This window comes from Aulostomus chinensis, chromosome 8, assembly GCF_037954235.1.
Source record: "Aulostomus chinensis isolate RoL2024-O1b breed Wild chromosome 8, RoL_Achi_v1.0, whole genome shotgun sequence".
In the NCBI taxonomy this organism is placed as follows: Eukaryota; Metazoa; Chordata; class Actinopteri; order Syngnathiformes; family Aulostomidae; genus Aulostomus; species Aulostomus chinensis.
Window position 1 is genome coordinate 5,132,319 of NC_141327.1, and position 18,483 is coordinate 5,150,801.

The 18,483-nt window shown below is 42.3% G+C and overlaps 2 protein-coding genes and 1 long non-coding RNA gene across 4 annotated transcripts; all 3 read right to left on the reverse strand.

Moving 5' to 3' along the window:
- Nucleotides 1-611: 611 nt before the first annotated feature.
- LOC147256887 (uncharacterized) lies at nt 612-4,721 on the reverse strand. Of its 2 annotated transcripts, none has more exons than XM_086210540.1 (4): nt 4,021-4,132; nt 3,175-3,828; nt 2,978-3,079; nt 612-2,172 (listed from the first exon to the last, which is right to left on the reverse strand). In XM_086210540.1, exons 2-4 carry the CDS (start codon nt 3,784-3,786, stop codon nt 994-996), a joined length of 1,893 nt encoding a protein of 630 aa, XP_086066666.1. In that variant the 5' UTR covers nt 3,787-3,828; nt 4,021-4,132; the 3' UTR covers nt 612-993. The 2 variants fall into 2 exon arrangements, with proteins under 2 accessions (XP_086066666.1, XP_086066665.1); XM_086210539.1 differs by lacking the exon at nt 4,021-4,132 and adding an exon at nt 4,563-4,721 and having other exon boundaries at nt 614-2,172.
- A 1,001-nt stretch (nt 4,722-5,722) lies between these two features.
- scrn2 (secernin 2) lies at nt 5,723-14,479 on the reverse strand. Its single transcript, XM_086210542.1, has 9 exons — nt 14,324-14,479; nt 13,492-13,654; nt 11,419-11,600; nt 10,656-10,855; nt 9,744-9,959; nt 9,282-9,447; nt 8,304-8,484; nt 6,888-7,044; nt 5,723-6,093 (listed from the first exon to the last, which is right to left on the reverse strand). The coding sequence occupies exons 2-8, from the start codon at nt 13,651-13,653 to the stop codon at nt 6,892-6,894; spliced, it is 1,260 nt and encodes a 419-aa protein (XP_086066668.1). The 5' UTR covers nt 13,654; nt 14,324-14,479; the 3' UTR covers nt 5,723-6,093; nt 6,888-6,891.
- An 811-nt stretch (nt 14,480-15,290) lies between these two features.
- LOC147256889 (uncharacterized) lies at nt 15,291-17,836 on the reverse strand. Its single transcript, XR_015117424.1, has 4 exons — nt 17,802-17,836; nt 17,393-17,549; nt 15,576-15,646; nt 15,291-15,381 (listed from the first exon to the last, which is right to left on the reverse strand). It is a non-coding gene; the product is annotated as an uncharacterized LOC147256889 (long non-coding RNA).
- Between the last annotated feature and the right edge of the window lie 647 nt (nt 17,837-18,483).

The window sequence follows — 18,483 nt, forward strand, 5'->3', positions numbered from 1 at the left end:
AATGAGTCTATATAAACCACAAACATGAGTACTTGCATTATGCAACAACCCTATGGGTGCGGAAATGGACAAAGTTGATAAACAATGTTACCAATTAATATCGCACCCCTGAGGGAAACTCCTTTCCTTTACGCATGAAATATGAAGAGATATCCATGTCAAAATTAACCAGCGAATATAAACTAAAATTGACAAGCTACAAGGGTCCATACAACAAAAACATGTTTTAAATCAATATATCAATCAAAATGTTGTCTCTTCAGTTGATCTTGAATGAACCACTGCTGTCAAGTATTCATGGGGCAAATTTCAGTGACTTTTCTACACACAGACACACACACACACACACACACACACCTGAACCTTTGACATACACCAGGACATCATCCAGAAAGAAAAGTCACTGCCATTACAGTTGTCAACAATTTACTTTGAGGCATTGATAAGTTTAATACAATTATTTACACAATAGTCTTCTTCACGGTCACACAGAAAAATATGTATCATCTTGACATTTCTGTCTCACCGCTTGACTCAACACTATTTTAAATCGGGAACATCCTGCATCCTACAACTGCAGTCGTAAATGATTCGCACCCAAGGCCCCAAGCTGCCCCCCTCCTACTAGTCCAAATTGGTCTGGTATATGAACCTTACTGAGACAAAAAGACGTGTATGAAAACAAAACCTCCTTGGCAAAGGTCATGATGGTGACAAAAAATAAAAACACTTCCTGCACATTGTCAGTCTGCTTTAGCATGAATTAAAAAAAAAAATGTGACAGAGGCGACTTGCTAATTGACATACTTGTATGTGAACTTTATTATTTAATTTGCAGTCAATTATAGTTCCATTTAATAGTCTTTGTTTTGCTCCAACTGAATACTGTTCTACATTTGAGTAAGGTATGAATGTGACTGGTGCTCAACTTGGTTACCATTTTGACGTTGTCATATTCTCCAGGGGTGAAGGACAGGATGGTGTTAATGTTCTTCATCTGGCTTGTTTTGTTTCAATCACCTGCAAACAGCGAGGCCTGGACAGAGGTTTGGACTTCTGTGTGGTGCCTAGAGGCTGAACAGGATTTAAATTTGGCAGGTTCAAATACGGTGGCTGGGGACTTCCTACTTGTTGAGGGAAGATTTGCCTTGTTTGAGCGAGTACTGTAGGAAAGATGTTTAGAGGTGGGACGCAGGGGTAAGGGAGGAAGGGAGGCAGGTGAGGCAGGAGCAGTCTAGGCCCAACATGTGGAAGGTTAGGGGGCAGTGGTGGGTACAGCACGGGCGAGTTGTTCACGGGAGAATACGACGGCAGGGCCGACGCATTGGGTGATTGTGAGGCAGTGTGGGATACATTAGCAGAATATGCTGGAAACACAGTGGGGCTTTCCTGGCTTTCACCTCTCTGACTGTCCTGTAAGGAACTACTGCTGCTCTTACGGCTATACTCAATGCTTTGATGCACCTGTACTTGATGGACCTCGGTTACGTCGTTCTCATCATCGTGTGAGTGTTTTTTCTGAGAGTCCAGAGTAAGAGGCTCAAAACTAGACCTGCTTGATGATGATCTACTTCGATGTCTCTGGGAAAATGCTGGCTTTGTGACTCTTTCCCTGCTTCTTTTACGAGAGGGATCCCACTCATGACCTTTCTTACCATATAAGCGTTCTTGGATTCGATGGGACATTTGACCAAGTTCCTCAAATCCTAGGTCCATGCCGATCGCCTGCAAAACGCCCTGCATATGCCTGTGCTTGTGCTCATCTTCAGGTGTTACCTTTTCCACTTCAGCTGGTGATCTGGACCTGCTGTCAGAGCTTAATCCTCCATCACGCCCCTGCCCAGACTTCTCATCAGGCGGGAGGCTGGGGTCCGGGCTGAAGGACCTGTGACACTGCTGGGGAGAAGACTGTCTGTAGCGTTCTTCTCTCTCTTTCCATTTCTGTGTATTTACCTGTCCTTCCTGCTCCCATGGAGCATCTTCAGCTTTCTGGAAAGAAGCTGGAGACTGTGGGTGATCACACATTCCCACAGAGGTACGAGTCACTATCTTGGTGAGCGTGTCAACGTTCACACCTTTGTTGAGCACATCCAGGAAACGCTGGAAGCCCCTGGTGGATTTTTCCAACTGAGGAGAAGCAGGGCTCTTGTCGATGACATCATGCTCATGAGACTGATGAGAAAGACAAACAACCAGAAAGGTTATGATTCTTTCACCTGCTCCCTTTTCTTCTTCTTTTAATGTACACCAGCATGTAAGTACTGCAATATCTTCATCTCCAACAGAGTTATCAATATAGGGAAGTTCAGAGCCTTTGGAATTTTACTGAGTTACAAAGGAATAATGCCCATGCTGGATTGTCTTTTTAATGTGAGGGTTTGCAAAGGCTGCATTTATACTGTCCACCTTCTTAAACACGCAATGCTACAGATATCATGTACAAACAAATATGGATGAAGGCAGTTATGACTGCTCACCCTACTGTAATTACGTAATTTTGGAGTACTTTTTTTGGCAGTACTCAGTACTCCTTCCACACCTGGAAAAAAGCACTGCCATCCTAAAAACATAAGTCTGCAGTTGACCACAGACATTCACAGTCCAGTCAAATTTGTCCCTCTCATCAGTCAAACTGTTGGCTGCTGAAGAAGAGAACAAAACAGCACATTATCTCAATTACCAAGGTGTTGCATATCATCAATCAACCCACTTCATCATTTTCTGTGTTATGAATTTGAACCATGGGCTCCAGTGACACACAGCTGGAGTGACTGACACCAGGAAGAAACCGTGGAAAACTGCAGCAGCATCTTTCTAGATGTGGTTCTAAAACGATGATTCAGCGCTGCACAGCCTGCTGCGAAGTTCTCATGAGATTAAATTTATCACTTAAGACTCTGAGCTCAGAATATGGTGGGTGACTTTTAAATTGAACCAGGCTGTCTACATATTTAATGAAACATGTAAATAAACCAACCCATCCACTAGATCCATCCAGTAGGGCCTTCATTCGATTCTTATGATGATCCTTGTGATCTGTAGGAGGACTGCGAGTCCTCTCTCTGGCTTTGGCATAATTCTGTCCAGCACAGAAAGATAATTTATCATCAATGAGCCGACTGCAGCCACTGTATGAGGTAAACCACCACAAAGTGACGGGATTATGTCACTTACCTTCGCTGAAGAATCTTGTGACTGGTTCCTCTCTTGTGAACGCTGACCGTTTCTATCGCTGTAGTGTCCAGATGACCGCCTGTAGTTCAAATCACCGTGTCGATATGCAACATCTTCATGCCGGTGCCTATTTCTGGAATCTTGATGTGTTGTCCTGTACCTCAGATCCTCTTGCTTTGGTGACGTATATTTAAAATCTTTTGATTTGTGTGCAAAACAGTCTGGTGACTGCCTGTACATGTCGTCATCTGGTTCTCGTCTGTATTTGTAGTCATCAACATTGTCTTCTAGAAATCTTCGTCTCTTGTTTTCAGGAGTACTCCAATCTGGAGAAGACAAGCGTCTCCTCACTGGGCTTCTTCTACTCCTCTCTTTGTTCAAGGATTCCTTTGAGTAAAGCATCTGATGTGAGTCGCTGTACTCTCTGCTTCTGTTTGTCCTCTCCGTACTATTGTGTTTATCACTGCTGTATTTATTATAGGAATTGCGCTGGACATTTCGGTGGGGTTCATGCTTGTCGTCCCATCGGTCACTGTAGTCATCATCCCATGGCCTTGCGCCTCTGTCCCCATACTGTCGCCTTTGGCCATGGTCTGACCTATCTGAGTACATCCTCTCACAGCCACACCAGCATCGGACTCATTCCAGGCAACCCTGCAACAGAAATGGAGGCTCTAAAGCTTCATATACAATTATATTAAGTTACAAATCAATAGAGAGCAGACCATACAGGGCCTATATAGGCAGTGCTAAACTTGTCTCAAATGGACTGGACATTAAAAGTAGTATTTTAATGACTCTAAACGCATAGTACATGCAATGAAATATTAGACCACACAGACTCACGTCGAAAAGGAGAAAATTAAATGACATAAATAAAAACAGTTGATCGAGAGGAGCAGGAGCCTCCGAAGGTTTCACTCCAGCTAAAGACTAAAAACGTGTTTGTCAGAAAACCGGAGATTAACCTGAATATTTTAAGCGCATTAGCGTTTCCGGTTGTTTACACTGACTGTCTCATGTGTCATGACAACAAAAAAGACACTGAACATTCATGAAAAGGGTGACGTGAATGATTTAGAGGCTTTCAAAAGTAAGTTGCCTGGCTAAGGTTAGCTTGTGGTTGGAGATGGATGCGGCTAGCTACAGAGCACTTGTATCCATGTACATTAAATGTACATGTTTAAACTAAAAAAAATCAGCGGTGATATTTGAAACCATGACACCACAATATCATGTACTTAGTATTTTAGTGAATCATCCGATGAGGCGCATAAATAGAAGGACCCGGTTATAATAACGTAGGACCAAGGTTAGTTAGCAGTACTCAGCACTTGGCGTTGGACAACTTTACGTAAGCTGGTCACTTACAGTTACAATAACGTTACCTTTTTCCGTTAGACTTTTCACGTTGGGTGACTAATCTGTGTGGAAGGTGTAAACTATCATTTCACACCCAATTTCAATCTTATTTGGCAGGCTATGCGCTCCACCTCTCTGTTTGATTTTCCACTGCCCCTAGTGTGAGACAAGAACACTCGACCGCCCCCTCCTGGCTGGAGTGTGAACACAGGAAAGCCGCCCTTATTTTATGGTGGATTCCAGTAATTTCTGGTAAGGTTATTGCCACCTACTGAACCGGAGTTGGTAGTGTGAGCCACGATTTAGAACATTATGAAATTATTGGATTAATGAATACTTATTAAATTATAGTTTTAGATGAAGAAACCCGTCATCAAACTAGACTAAACATGGAATAGTCATTTCTCCTTCAGATATTCCTCAATCACTTTCTGTCTGCCTTGAATTGCATGCTGTAATTCACGAAATACCTGGGGCTGCATTAGTGAAGTCACGATCATTACTAATCAAACTTCAGACGACTTAATGACTGACTTGTGTGTTGCCAAAGTGATGTCACATATTTTAAGGAGGTGTGGCTGAGGCAGTCAATCGGTAATCAGAATGTTTCTGGCTCAATTCCGACTCCTCTTGAGTGTGTCAGAGTGTCTCTGAGCTGCACGTGAAACTTCTTCTGGTCCTGATGATTCAGCTTGAGCCATAAATTTATGTTGCCAGGAAAAAAGTGCAGAATTGGAGATAGCAGTATTTCTGCAGGTCTCATTTTGCTAAAGGATAAACAGAGAATAATTCAAATGTTTGTTTGTCATTAAATCCTCCTCATTTCATAACTTCAAACTGTTTGTCATCTTGTATTGTACGCTGAAGTTTTCAAATAAAGAACATTTTTAAAAATGCCTTCAATTGCACCAGTAATGGAGGGCCAGCATGTGACATTATTCAGATAAAAAGTCTATCCTGGGATGAAAAATACAAAGACTGCAGAAAAACAAATTATTTAAATTTCTATTAGTATAGTATTAGTATTCGTATGAGTATTAGTATATTGCACTCCTGAACAAACAGACAACATTATGGTAGATACCTGAATAAGTATCCTGGCATGACACATGATTGATGCTACACTAGCTTCCTCCAAGGCTGTGTTTGTCACCAATCGAAAACTGTCAAGACTGGTGAGACTGATCACACTCAGGACACACACTATACACATTCTTTATTAGATAATTCCCTACAGGTAGCCATCAAATGACAATCCCTTCATTTGCAACAAGTTAAACAAATGCCATACTTTCAGAATGTGTGCAACGTCACACAGTTCTACAGAGGCGCCTGTGTAGTCTACATCATTACATGGACTAATGAGGTGCAGTCACTGCTCCCTGGGTGTTACAGATGATGAATCATGTGCATTTTAGACATTTAGTCTGTGTTCATGATGGAATGGTGTCAGGGATGTGTGCTGAGAGGTGGGGGCCAGTCAAAGCAAGAGGTTGTAGCTGTCCCTGGGCCCTCTCCTGCCGCTCTGCAAGTGCTAGGTTTGACGACATGAGGGCACTGTAAGAAAGGACAGTTCAACAGAAAGTGCTTAAGATGTCAGACACAGGATTACCACATGAATGTACACGCACAGGTGTATTCAGAAGTACTGGAAAACACCAGAAACTGACACTTTATGATTTTATGAGATTTTTTTTTTTTTGCAAAACCATACTTTATCCAAAAAGGTATTTTATCTCTCAAGTACTCCCAAATAGGTGTCTTGAAGTTACAAAGACAGCTGCAAATATTAAGCTTGAAGCTAAAGCTTACTGGAGGAGAACAACAATGAAAAAAAAACAGCACAACTGAACAAAAATGACAGTTTACACGCTCTCAAACTCATCTCCCGGTGTAATCCACGTTTTCCTTTTCAGTAATTTACAAACATTTTAATTTGAGCTAAACAACAAACAGCTAATTAAATCCTTCCACTTCTGTACAACCATGAATGAGTGCAAGTGAGCAAGTTGATTCAACCGCAGCTTGTCGCACTGAGCACAAAGCCAGAGGGGTTTTTGTTTGGGTTTGGCTAAAATTTGTCTATTATTGAGCGCAATGTTGGTATTTTGTTCAATATTGGTAATTAACTGTTGGTAGCTGTCAGTGCCAGTTAGTTTAAAGCTAAATATATTTAGCTGTCTCTTTTTGAATTCTGGAGTCAAAAAGAAGTGATGCAGGAAGGAGAAAAAAATATTTTTGAGCTAAAGACACAAATTTAAGAGTATCTGAAAGTAAAATACACCTTTGGAGTATCACTTAGAAAAACATTCATCCACACATAAACCGGATAGATCTCCGAAGCCTCCCACCTCCTCATTGGTAGAACTTGATCTCTGTGTCCACACAATCAAAAAACAAGTTCCCCAGCTCGTCTCCTGGGATTTCTCCACTCAGCATGGCTGAAATCTCGCTCAGACACTGCGACTCCAGGTCCCTCAGGATCTCATAGGCAGCTAAACCCTCGTCCTGAGAGACACAGACAGACGAAGGAAGGCGTCAAACAGCGATATCCCGCCAAACATGCATTGTGAGATTTACGGATAGAATTTAAATACATTTTTTTTAAACCCTCAGTTCTGTAAGTTAATACCAAACAGAAAAATTCCAAAAACACATCAGTCCATCAGGTTTCTCTGGTTAATTAATTGTATATCTTATAACAAATTCTCTTTCAATCCTCAAAAAATACTGCCAATAAATAAAGCCATTAAGAAATATACATCAGAATGAAAAAATATCACCATGGCAAGTGGATCACTGACATTGTTACACATATAAGTAGTTTTTAGAAATGTGACATAAAAATTTAAATATATAAACATGCATGCATTTACGTTCATATCAAGAACAGAAATCTGAACTCAAATCAACACGACTGTGTACGTTTGCGTCCACTAGTTTGAAAGATGAGTTATCAAAACAAAGCAAAACTTGCACATCCTCCAAAAATTTCCTTAAAATGTACTTAGTGAAGGCAGACTAAGTGACAGCTGTGTAACAAATTTTAAAGCTTCAAAAAGAGTGTGTCAGTAGACCCTGAGTTGTGAGCTTTTCCCTGGGCCCCTGAAAGTCCTCAAAGTGCAAGGAGTGAAATTATACGCCACAGAGCTCAGATTGTTAGAGGCATTGTGTTTTCTGGTTGTCTTTTCGTACGTTCTATTATTGTTAAAATGGTAGCTCTAGAACGCCTTGAGAGAACCGCTTCAAATTTGGCTAAAATGTCCACTTGAAATCACAGATAGACTGAAAAAGTATTGGTGGCCAAAGGGCAAAGGGCAATTCTTTGCCGATGTGATATTTCACGATTTACTTGAAGAAAATTCTCCACATTTGCCACAAACAGCAAATGGAAATCAAGGATGAACTGAAGAATTGTGGTTAAACGGCTCAAAACTGAATGGGTTCTTCCTTGGCCCATGCTACAACCCCCAACCCCCCCCCTTGGTGGAGATAATATTATGTACCAATGTATTCATAAATACTGATTACTGACACTGAGCTGTCAATAATAAACTTATCTCAGATGAGATGTATAAGCTGACAGCTTTAGTGGAAAATGTCACAGTGGTTTGAAGTACTACGCTAATACTTCCTGCTCTTTAGCTTTAATTGTGTACTTGTCTGCATTCATATCCTGTGTCTGGTGTGTGTTTTGCTCTGGGAGTATCAGGCGTACACCACCAGCATCTGACTATCATTGAGCTAACTCCTCCATCAGTGCCCACCGGGTTGGTCTCCATGGTGTTGAGTGCCATCTGGTGGGCCTTGTACAAGTCATGTCTGCGGTCCACCTGGCTCTGAAAGCGAGGCTGCTTCCTGACAGGATCATCTGCTCCAAACTGTGGGGAGACCACCCTCAGCACAGGTATGGAGCAATCGGAGAAGATAAAAGGCTTGAATATGGACCTATCAGATGACAGGTGGGGTGGGACGACAGGTGGGAGGAAAGAGCAGAGATAGAAACACTCAGGAATAACCATCAAGCCCGGAGCATGGAGAGGAAATGCAAAGATGAGGAGGGAGAAGACACTGGGCCTTTTACCATGTGTGCAATATGATCTCTGCTTGTCTACAAAATATACGGTAATGAAAACCTGAGGTTTGTTTTTTTTTAACTTGATTCTAACTTAAACTTTAATAAAACTCAGATTTCAACTACAGTCACTCACAACACCTCAATTTTAAACAACGACACTACCAGACCAAGACAAGGTACATATGCTTCTAAAATCAAAAGCGCAATGTTTCTCTGTGTCAGCGATATCTTTCGTCACCTCAGCAGGCCTCTTTTTTTTTAAATGCACTTAAGAATAAATAAGAATATAATATTTGTATCACGCTAGATAATCAATTTAAACATCACTGACAGACCTGCTATATTTAAACCAAATTAATTGATTTTCAAATCATTGGAAACACTATTCCAATGTATGTATTGACTTTGGCATCTTTTCATTTAAGTGTCAGTGTCAAAATACTGTACCAGCAGGAGGTTATATTTGTCTGGAATTGAATATTCTGTCAGAGCTGAATACAGACTGAAGCAGTAATTGAAAACTGTGATTGTTATTGTATCATGGCGGCTGCAGTAGAAGATTTACATAGTATTTCTATGTGTGAAAATGTTATGGAATACATAGATTAGTGCAGCTTTTATTGATAACTAGAATCCAGGAGAGCTGTTCATGTGGTTAGGGACCAACCTGGATGGGTCTGGAGTGGCAGTGAAGAAGTGGATGCAGGGCAGGCTGCTGTCTCTGGGCAGAATGGACACCATGCTCCCTGTGGTGCAGAAACCTCCAGAGTCCATGCAGATGCCACTGGGCTTGTCCCTCAGGATGGACATCATCACCTCTGCTGTCATGGAACCTGCAAAACACAAAGAGAGAGTACACTGAAGGAAAATCCTGTGACTCAATTGGCTTTATTAGTCAGTGCTGATGTCAGGTGATCCCCGGATGACTTAAACTCTCCCTGATTGACTAAAGCAGAGAATTCCTCAGCTTTAAATGCATGATTTTGGGCTGTAAAATTAGCCATATCTAATATCATAATGTGCTTAATAGCTTAAAAAATGCTGATTTCCTAAAGCTAAAATATATTTTTTCATTTTCAAGTTTTACACCTGCTCTCTCGCTAAAGGCATCCTTCCACCCCTCACTCACCATCATGCTCCTGGAGAAGCGCTGTACCTCCATTGTAGCGCTGTTTGGCCAGCTCCATCCTGGCGGGCGGGTTCTCAGGGCTGAACACCTGAGAGAAGCTGAACTCCCCTTCACCGTCCCACCAGCCCTGAGCCTGGGCCACGCTCCGCAGCTCTGGGTGCTCCACCGAAATCTCAGCGCCGATGGTGAGCTGGTTGGAAATGTTCTTCACGCCCTCTGTCAAAAACAACATGTTATTCTTCTGCTTGCAGGGTGATGCCAGAACGAGACCTGATACATATCTTGGCTTAAGCAAACAAACACATGTAGGTGACGTTTTCAGGATGAGTGCTATAACTGAGGTAATTTTGGCCAGCAACTTTCACATTGCACATCCCAAAAAGTTGTACATCAAAAACCTCTCATGAACTTGTTCCTCCGGTTGGCAAAATCTCACGATATGGACCAAAAAACTCTATTTGCCAAATTTTGTACGATGTAAAAGCAGGGTCTGTTGATGATGCGTACAATTATTGTAAGCAATTCAAGTCACTGAACTTAATAAACTGTATATATTCATACACACCCCTGCAGGCGTTTAACGTGACGGAATCTCATTAGAAACGGCTAGTTTCAACAACCTTGCTCAGTACTGCTGATGTAGTGTGTAGCACCCATGCTCATTGGGTTTTAGGCAGAAGTCTGATTTGCCCAAAACTTTGCATGACTTTGTTCCAGACCCTTGTGACAAAAAGGTATTAAAAGAATTTCACGAACGCAATCATAGCAAAAGGTACAAAGCAACAACATCTATGTTTCAGTAAAAAGAGGATGTGAACTATTTTGTAAGCAATTGTTCCTAATAACACATTGAAATAGCTCACGAACCAATTCAAGCCGTATTTTTCTCAGCACCTTATTCTGCACCCTCACCTGAGATTTTCTGTGCGACCCACAGCCTTCCTGCAGTTTCAAGGACCCATGCTTCATTGCGATCCACCAAGAGGAAGGTGTTGTGGTAGCTGAAGGGCTCCGGGTCCTCTCTGCACGGACCCCCCTGGCCATGCTGCTCCAGCAGGCCGGTGATCACTGTCAGGGCTGCCCAGGCACTGTCACCACGCTCCAGCCCTAACCTGATGGTCAAACAGGATGGTTTCACTCGGTTCACTCCCCTCTTTACAGTAACACCACACATACTCTTTAGGCATCATAAAAACTATTATTCATCAGAATTATTATGAGTATTATTAATTGGATTACAAATATCAAATCAAAAAGGAACAGTATGTTCTACTCTCCTTAACGTGCTTCCGCCAAACATTCTTTGAGTTTTATCCGTTCATTTTCATCCACTAAGTTTTTTTCCGCCAATCATGAAGACTGGTTTAGTTACATGCTTCTTTGTTTGATTAATTGGATGCAATGTTGCATCACTTGGCAACCCTCCATACTGCCAGACTATATTCATCCACAGAGGTGTGCCTACAATAGTACTTACATCTCCTGTCACAACACGCTTCTGACAGTCCACACTCTCCTCTGATCGTAGGCTGGGAGAATTAGTGTCATATTTCCACTGTCCAAATGAAGTCAATAAATGCTCCAAACAGCTTGAAACAAATGTTTTGCATTGCTACAAGTGGGTGACGCTGCTCCTTAGTATCAAGCTGGAATTCTAAAAGCTTTCAGAGCTCACCGAACAAAGTCCATGCCTAATAAAGCTTCCCCGGGGGCAACCTCCTCTCGAGTCCAGACTGCCTCATTCCCGATACACACCCCCTGGTCATTGGCTCCCATTTCAGCACCCCACATCCAGGCAGGTTTGCTGAGGACCACAGCATGGGTCTGTTCCACTTGGGGGATCTGGATGTATGTGCACTACACATGAATACAACGTAAGTCAAAAAGTGAAGGAAAACACTGCCGGAGTTCAATAATTTACACAGGTGATTCTGAGTTACTGCATGTAAACCGGACAAAGAGCTCTGGATATGTTATGGGAGACAGCTTTCCCTTGATGACAAATGTTTTCCTGAGACTAAAGTATAATGTTTTGCCATTAATATTACATTAAAAAAAAAGTATCATCATCATCATCATCATCCACCAAACAGGACTCCTTAAGGTATTGTAGGACGCATCAGTGCATCAGTGAGATGTGCATTAAACACAGAGCAAACTGAGGCTGCTCCTGAATTAAGGGCGGATAGTGCAGGCAAGATGATCTCCTACAATAACTGGGATGGGAATTTCAAATAGCCAATTTACATAATTCTGCCACGACAAAACTCAAGTTTTCTCTCACTCTGTTGATTAGGGAGCTGAGACCTACAGAGGCCAGCTGACTGCTAGTTAGCTCAGCACAATGAATGTAGTGGGTGGCAAGTGTTTGCATACCTTGATCAAAAAAATCAACGAAAACACTTTTCTACAAAACAGTCTTTGCCAGGATTAATTTAACTGAGGTGGTTTATAGACTGTCTATTTTGAATCAGATACATGCTAACTGCTATATTCTGGACAGACCAAGACCCTGTGCTCTATCTATCTGATGACTTTTGACAAAGGAACGCTAACACTTCTCATCAACTATCATTCTTTGTGCTATGCTAACTAAACTCAGCCATGATGAGTAGCAGCAGTCGCTCTTCAGCCAATGTTTTCTTTTGTGCCTGAAGTTGAGAGGAGCTGAGTGTGATCACTACGCCCTGTCAGGGAAGTAGCTCCAACTTTGTCTTATTCTACACATATTAATTCGATACACAAACCTATTTAAATTAGTGAAGGACAAGAGTGTATTTGATGACTTTTGGCTGAGGTATGCTCACACTTCCCATCTACTTCCATGCTTTATGCTAAGCTAACTAGAAGGGAGCTGGTCTCTCTGGGACTCAGTTCCCTAATGGAGCACAGAGTAGAGAAGGGTATCTATCTTCTTGTCTTGCCCTGGGGAGGATGGACAACAAGCACATATCACAAACGATGGCGTGTTCCAATAACCACACATTTAAGTACGTGTCACATCCTGAGCTGAGTTCTGTTGCTGGTGCTGACAGCACTGAAAACAGCCCACAGATTCTACTGCAACATCAACATTTCCAGAAAAGAGCTCCTTGGCCTTTTGACTCTGGATAAATCATAGAATGAAACATCTGCTGGTAAATAGAGGTTAATTTATGTTTAATTAATGTCAAGTTTTGCTTAAAGGGATTCCTCACAAAGTGTATTTTGCCTTTCAAATACTCACAAAGGTTTCTTGAACTCTTCCTTCCTGCATTACTTCTTTGCGATTCCAGAATGCAGAGAGAGTCAGCTACGTATATGTAGCTTGAGGCTAATGGACAGTTCTGCTGTTGTCAGCTGTCAGTCTCCATTAACTTCAAGCTAAAATCACATAGCTGACTCTTCCTGTATTACATACTTTTGTGCAAGAAAAAAAAAAGTTCTGCTGGTGAATACTTGAAAAGCAAAATACTTCTGTGAAGAATCAGTTACTTGGGAAATTTATCCACATGTGGCCGGAATATTTAGGAATTCTCATCATTAGTTTAAGATCAGCAGCAAACCTGCTCCAACATATCTGGCTGCTATAACAGATAGTAAAGTTATGGAATGTAGGCCAACAACTGCTGTTAATTATTAACAAGATGTTTAGGGTGAAGGGTAACAAAATGAATAATGACGCAATAACAGATTAACATAATTTTTGACTCAGTTCATGAGTCAGTTCATGAGTTCAGATGACTGCCACTCAGCTGCTCTGGTTTACCTCCAGCATGGAGCCTGGAGGGTGACATGCGGCAGGGTGATAGGCCACTTCCTGCACCTCATCCCGGGGACGGTCAGAGTTCTTCCCAAAAATTACTTGGTCATCGAGTGAGCCAGGGGGCAAGGAAACCAAACAGTCACATGACATGGGAGGCTCAGCCATCCTGAAACAGAAAGATCCCCTAAACTGAATAAGCAGGTGGCAGGAGAACATTTTGAAGAGTGGAAGCTTCAGGTGGAGGAGAAACTCACACCTGATACCTCATTCAACCAACATTCTTATGTAAACAGTCTGATGTCACAGTAAACTGAGGTGTGTTTGAGTTTGTCTCTCTACAGTACACCATCTGAGCATAATGTGCATGGGGGAGAAGACGTCTCAATTCGATCTCCACCCTTTTCAGTGCACCGCCCCCCCCCCCCCCCAGCGCGCGCGCACGCACACACACACACACACACACACACACACACACACACACACGGATTAAGAGGTAGTCTGGTGCAGAGCACTTTATTGGTAATCTTTCCAAATCCCACCGCCACTAGCTCTATTATCGCTCTCGTCCCGTATTTCCGACCATGAACCACCTCTGATCCGGACATAATGTCACCAGAACTGCTGCAATCGCATTCGGTGGATCTCGGTCAGCGGTCGGTGTTCGGTGGAGATAAGGCCTGGCTCAATGGATCTCAGTCACCGCGTCTCTGCGGAGCAGCGACGCGCTTGACACCACCTGTCACATCGCCTTTCCCCCGGTCGATCTCTTGACCGTCATCGCTACCGGTCACTAACGCAGAGTTACGGTCTGAATGCCGCTACTGAACATGTTTACCTTTGTATTGACGGTGAGAGCGGTCGCCCGGCTGGGAGATGACAGGCTGTCGATGCCGCGTCACGTGACCAAGAAATCCCAAAGTCTGTACTTAAAGGTCTCGTCTCGTCTGGCCGCAACCACTTCTCACCGTCCGCACACACACACACTCTCTCACACAGTCAGGAAAACCGCTTCGTGCACCACGACTGAGTCTGTTTAGCAGTGTAAATGAATGTGCGACACGTCGGAGGAGGCCGATGCATTTTAAGTTTGTGAAAATGTGCCGCGTGATAGTAATTAAAGTGTAGCCAGTTTTAGCTCAGGCTTCAGCTCTTTGTTGATTAGGCAGCAGCTTGTTGGATCCGACAAGTTTGCTTTTTATTTTTTTAGTTTAATTCTCCTGGAACCTTGAGTGAATCCCCAAGGGTTCTTGCTGTTGGCCCTTTAACATCAATCTCAGTTTCAGCAGCAGAAAGCAGGTTGCTGTTGTAAATTCCATATTAATCCGGTAAAGAACAAGATTTTAAAAGCTCACTAGCAGTGCACTCACTGACAGTGTGAGAGCAAACTGGACTAAATTAAAAATGCAAATTGGTGCACCTTCTCCTGGGTCTTCTGAACCAGCAGCATGAAAGCGAAGTCAAGGCAGACCTGGACAGTGTTGGAGGACAGTGCACAATATCCTACATTCTTTCATGCACTTGGTATGTGTCACTCCACCATAGCATCTTGATGAACACGTGGACTTGTGCTTATTGATGAGTTTAAAGGACCTCTGTGGTAATATTTTCACTGTAATCCGGTCCAGTGAGTCCTGCAATGTCAATTCTCTTGTGCCGCTCCTCTTAATCCTCTGAACAGCCAGTTTAACATTACATTCAGGAAATGAATGCTTTCCTGCATGCCTTGAATTGGAGGCAAGCTCTTTTCTTTATTATCTGGGATGTGTCTAAGTTACTTTTTAAAACTGACATTTCATTATTTACCTTCCTTCGAACTAGCTTGATGAACATGTGTACATTCTTTCAGCGATGCTCATTTGATTCATGTGCTCCAAACACCCCGAAGCCGAGAACCTAGTTTTCATTTTAAAAGACAAAAACAAGAACAGAGCATAATAAACAATGTGTTTATCTCAGAGTTGACTTGAATTCTGAAAGTTTCCAAAAGTTATGGGCAGTAAGGAAAGAAAATTGATTCATGATAATTATAGTAATGATTCTGAAGTATTGAAAGGTTGTATGAGATAGTCACCCGTAGTAAGTCTCACCTTAGATGTGGGTCAGCACATCTTCTGAGCAGAGAAGCCCACAGCAGCAGCAACATGCTATGCACAGGGTCCTAAGAAAAACACAGTTTATCATTGTTTGAATTAAAGAGGCATGAAAACAGCTGGAGCTCCCCTGAAAGCCTAACTTGAATCTTTAAGGGCGGGCGCTGGCTAACCTGGCTGGACTGTTGCACACATCCAAGAGGATTTGTTCAACATTTCCATCTGGGACACAGCCCACAGAGAACATTTTCTTTGTACTGATACTGTTCGAACCAATGAGCATCCTTTGAAGATGCTGAGGGTGTGGTTTAGGTATGAGGAAAGTGAGGGGCGCATCTAAAACATTGTCTGTTTGTTTTTGGTCCCAGGTTTTAGATTTAGGTTTGACATACAGTAAAATTTGCCAAAGTTCTGGTATAGAACAGTGAAAATGTTACAAATCTAATGTGCATGTAAATAGATGTTGAATTTTTTAAGCAGGTGTTTACTTCGCTGATATAACAATCTTTTTAAAAAGTACAATATTTCCCTATGAAATAAAAACATCTTGTTACCTGTGCCATGGCGTGTCAGACGGCTTCTTACTTTGACCTTTCATGTTGTCTTTGTACTTATAGATAGATAGCATCACTTCAATATTCACATGTTTGCAGATGATGCCATAATTTTTGCAGGACAACAACAACAGCAGCAAACAACACATGTATGATGTTCACAAACAACAAAGGGTGTATCACTTTTGCACAAAATGCAAAGTGGCTGCCCATTTTCTGTGAATTGAAGTGTATTTAAAAGTGCTTCTCCAGAGACATTCGTGTTTATTTGGCAGTCTGATAGGGTCAGAGTATTTGGCACTGTGGAAACCACAGGACTCACCACTGCTCTTTACCAGTCCTTGGGATCACACGGTGGCTAATCAGTGTAATTAAAGTTAAGTGTGCGTCAGCGAGTGTCTCCCATCACTGCTGTTTCAGTAATATCATTCTGCTGACAATTACAGTCTGACAGCTGAGTTTTAGACATCACCCTACTCTGATCTGAGAGGATCTGTTCTATAAATGAAAAGAAACATATTTTTCTACTGAGATCAGGTAGTGTGGCTCAGAGGTAGAGTGGCCTTCTAGCAACCGAAGAGTCGCTGGTTTGATCCTCACATTCCCCTGGTGACCATGTCCAAGTATCCTTGAGCAAAATACTGCGCCTCTAATTGCTCCTAATGGCCCTGTGATGGACTGGCAACCAGGGTGAACCCCGCCTCTCACCCGATGTCTGCTGGGTAATGTCAGATTTACTGTCCACTGAAAACACACATCTCTAAAATGCTATTTTGAACAACATTTTGAAACCAAAATTTCTTCAAGATACCTTCCCTCAAAAGTGAGGCATATGAGGTACCTGTTACATTTAGAACGGGCACATTCTCCCAGAAACACATCTTTCTCCTGGTTCTGAACCGTTGGTGTTGTGCTGTGTTGTCAAAATACATGGTTTCATTCATCCACACGACACTTCCAAACTATGGGTGTGGTGATCTAGCCTGGTGAGACCATCCACATCTCTTGAGCTCAGGAGTTGAGCCCTGCAGCTATGTCTGCAACCCCTGAGAATCACTAGAGGAAATTAGAATGCTACTGAACCAAGCAGTAATGCAGCTCCTGATTGGTCGACTGGCAAAACAGAGTGTTAGAAAATAGCATCTCTGGAAACAGGCAGTAACGTTAGTGGAATAAACACCACTGTAAGTGCAGATTTATCAGAAATAGACTCAAAAACATCAATTAGACCAGAGCGGGAGGATGATTTGGTGGACTTACTTGACAAAGAAGACATTTTTGCTATTCGTAGCAGACAGCACAGCGTGCCAGGCTTATTGGCATGGCAGTCAGAGTGCATGTTTGACCTTCATGGCAGGTATCCATCACACCGTTCTTCTGAGTGGATGTGTCATTTGACCAGGAACTAATTCCTTTACTTAAAAAAAGTAGAAGTACACAGATAAAATAGTACTTTGGTAAAAATAAAACTCTCCATTTAAAATCACCTGAAAATAGAGAACTATCTGATGTTGAGTTTCAGTATCAGTTTCTGTGCAAAATCTTTTTCTTGTAAGTAGCTTTTAACCGATGGGTTCAGATAAATGTAGTGTAATATCCCCTCTGAAATGTAATGGAGTAAAAGCACAAAGTCCCCTTAAATGCAAGTACTCAAGTCAAGTACAGATACCTCAACACTGTTCATTGCCTTCTCACTGTGGTCCGCGATAGGAGGGGTTTCAGATGGACGAACGTCCCACCAGGAAGTTTGTATGCTTCCTATGTAGGTAGTGCGATCTTTGCTACTCCTATGGTTGTGACTGAAAATGAAACCCAGACAGACATGAACATGATGATGAGGAAGTGAAAACACATTCCGTGTGATGACTTGCCAATGCTGCAAGTACTGAGAGTTGTGTGGAGTATGGCTAGATAGTAGTAAATCAGTACGACTCTGAGGTTTCCTTATCATCTTTATCTCATCATCCATAAACTGACACAACTCTCTCAACACTACATCTCCTGCATGGAGTCATTGTAACAACTTGACCTTTCTCTAAAATAGATTCTTGTGGTTTCTGTAAGCTCCAACTCTAACAAACCTGCCCAACTGCATTGCTGTGAATGACAACATTCTTTATATGTCATTTGCACGTCACACTTGTCCAAACCAGATTGCCGTCATGTCAATAACTGTCAGGCATTGATATGCAAATCAGCAGGCCTCATTGTGAATACTGACTCACGTTGCATCAGACTGGCTTTTGTGATATAGTCAGTTTGACACGCACAGGTGATCCTGCAAGCACAGACCAAGCTGCTACCAACTTGGGTTGTGTTGTTTTGACGATACATTGAGCACCTGGACCAGC

What these genes read in the sequence shown, in the direction of transcription:
- scrn2 (XM_086210542.1), bottom strand. Translation starts at nt 13,653, where the DNA reads ATGGCTGAGCCTCCCATGTCATGTGACTGTTTGGTTTCCTTGCCCCCT. An exon ending in CTCCAGGCTCCATGCTGGAG is followed by an intron (nt 11,601 to 13,491) that starts GTAAACCAGAGC and finishes ATTCATGTGTAG; the next exon opens with TGCACATACATCCAGATCCC. An exon ending in GCTTCTCCAGGAGCATGATG is followed by an intron (nt 9,448 to 9,743) that starts GTGAGTGAGGGG and finishes TGTGTTTTGCAG; the next exon opens with GTTCCATGACAGCAGAGGTG.
- LOC147256887 (XM_086210540.1), bottom strand. Translation starts at nt 3,786, where the DNA reads ATGTACTCAGATAGGTCAGACCATGGCCAAAGGCGACAGTATGGGGAC. An exon ending in CACAAGATTCTTCAGCGAAG is followed by an intron (nt 3,080 to 3,174) that starts GTAAGTGACATA and finishes TGTGCTGGACAG; the next exon opens with AATTATGCCAAAGCCAGAGA. An exon ending in TGGATGGATCTAGTGGATGG is followed by an intron (nt 2,173 to 2,977) that starts GTTGGTTTATTT and finishes CTTTCTCATCAG; the next exon opens with TCTCATGAGCATGATGTCAT.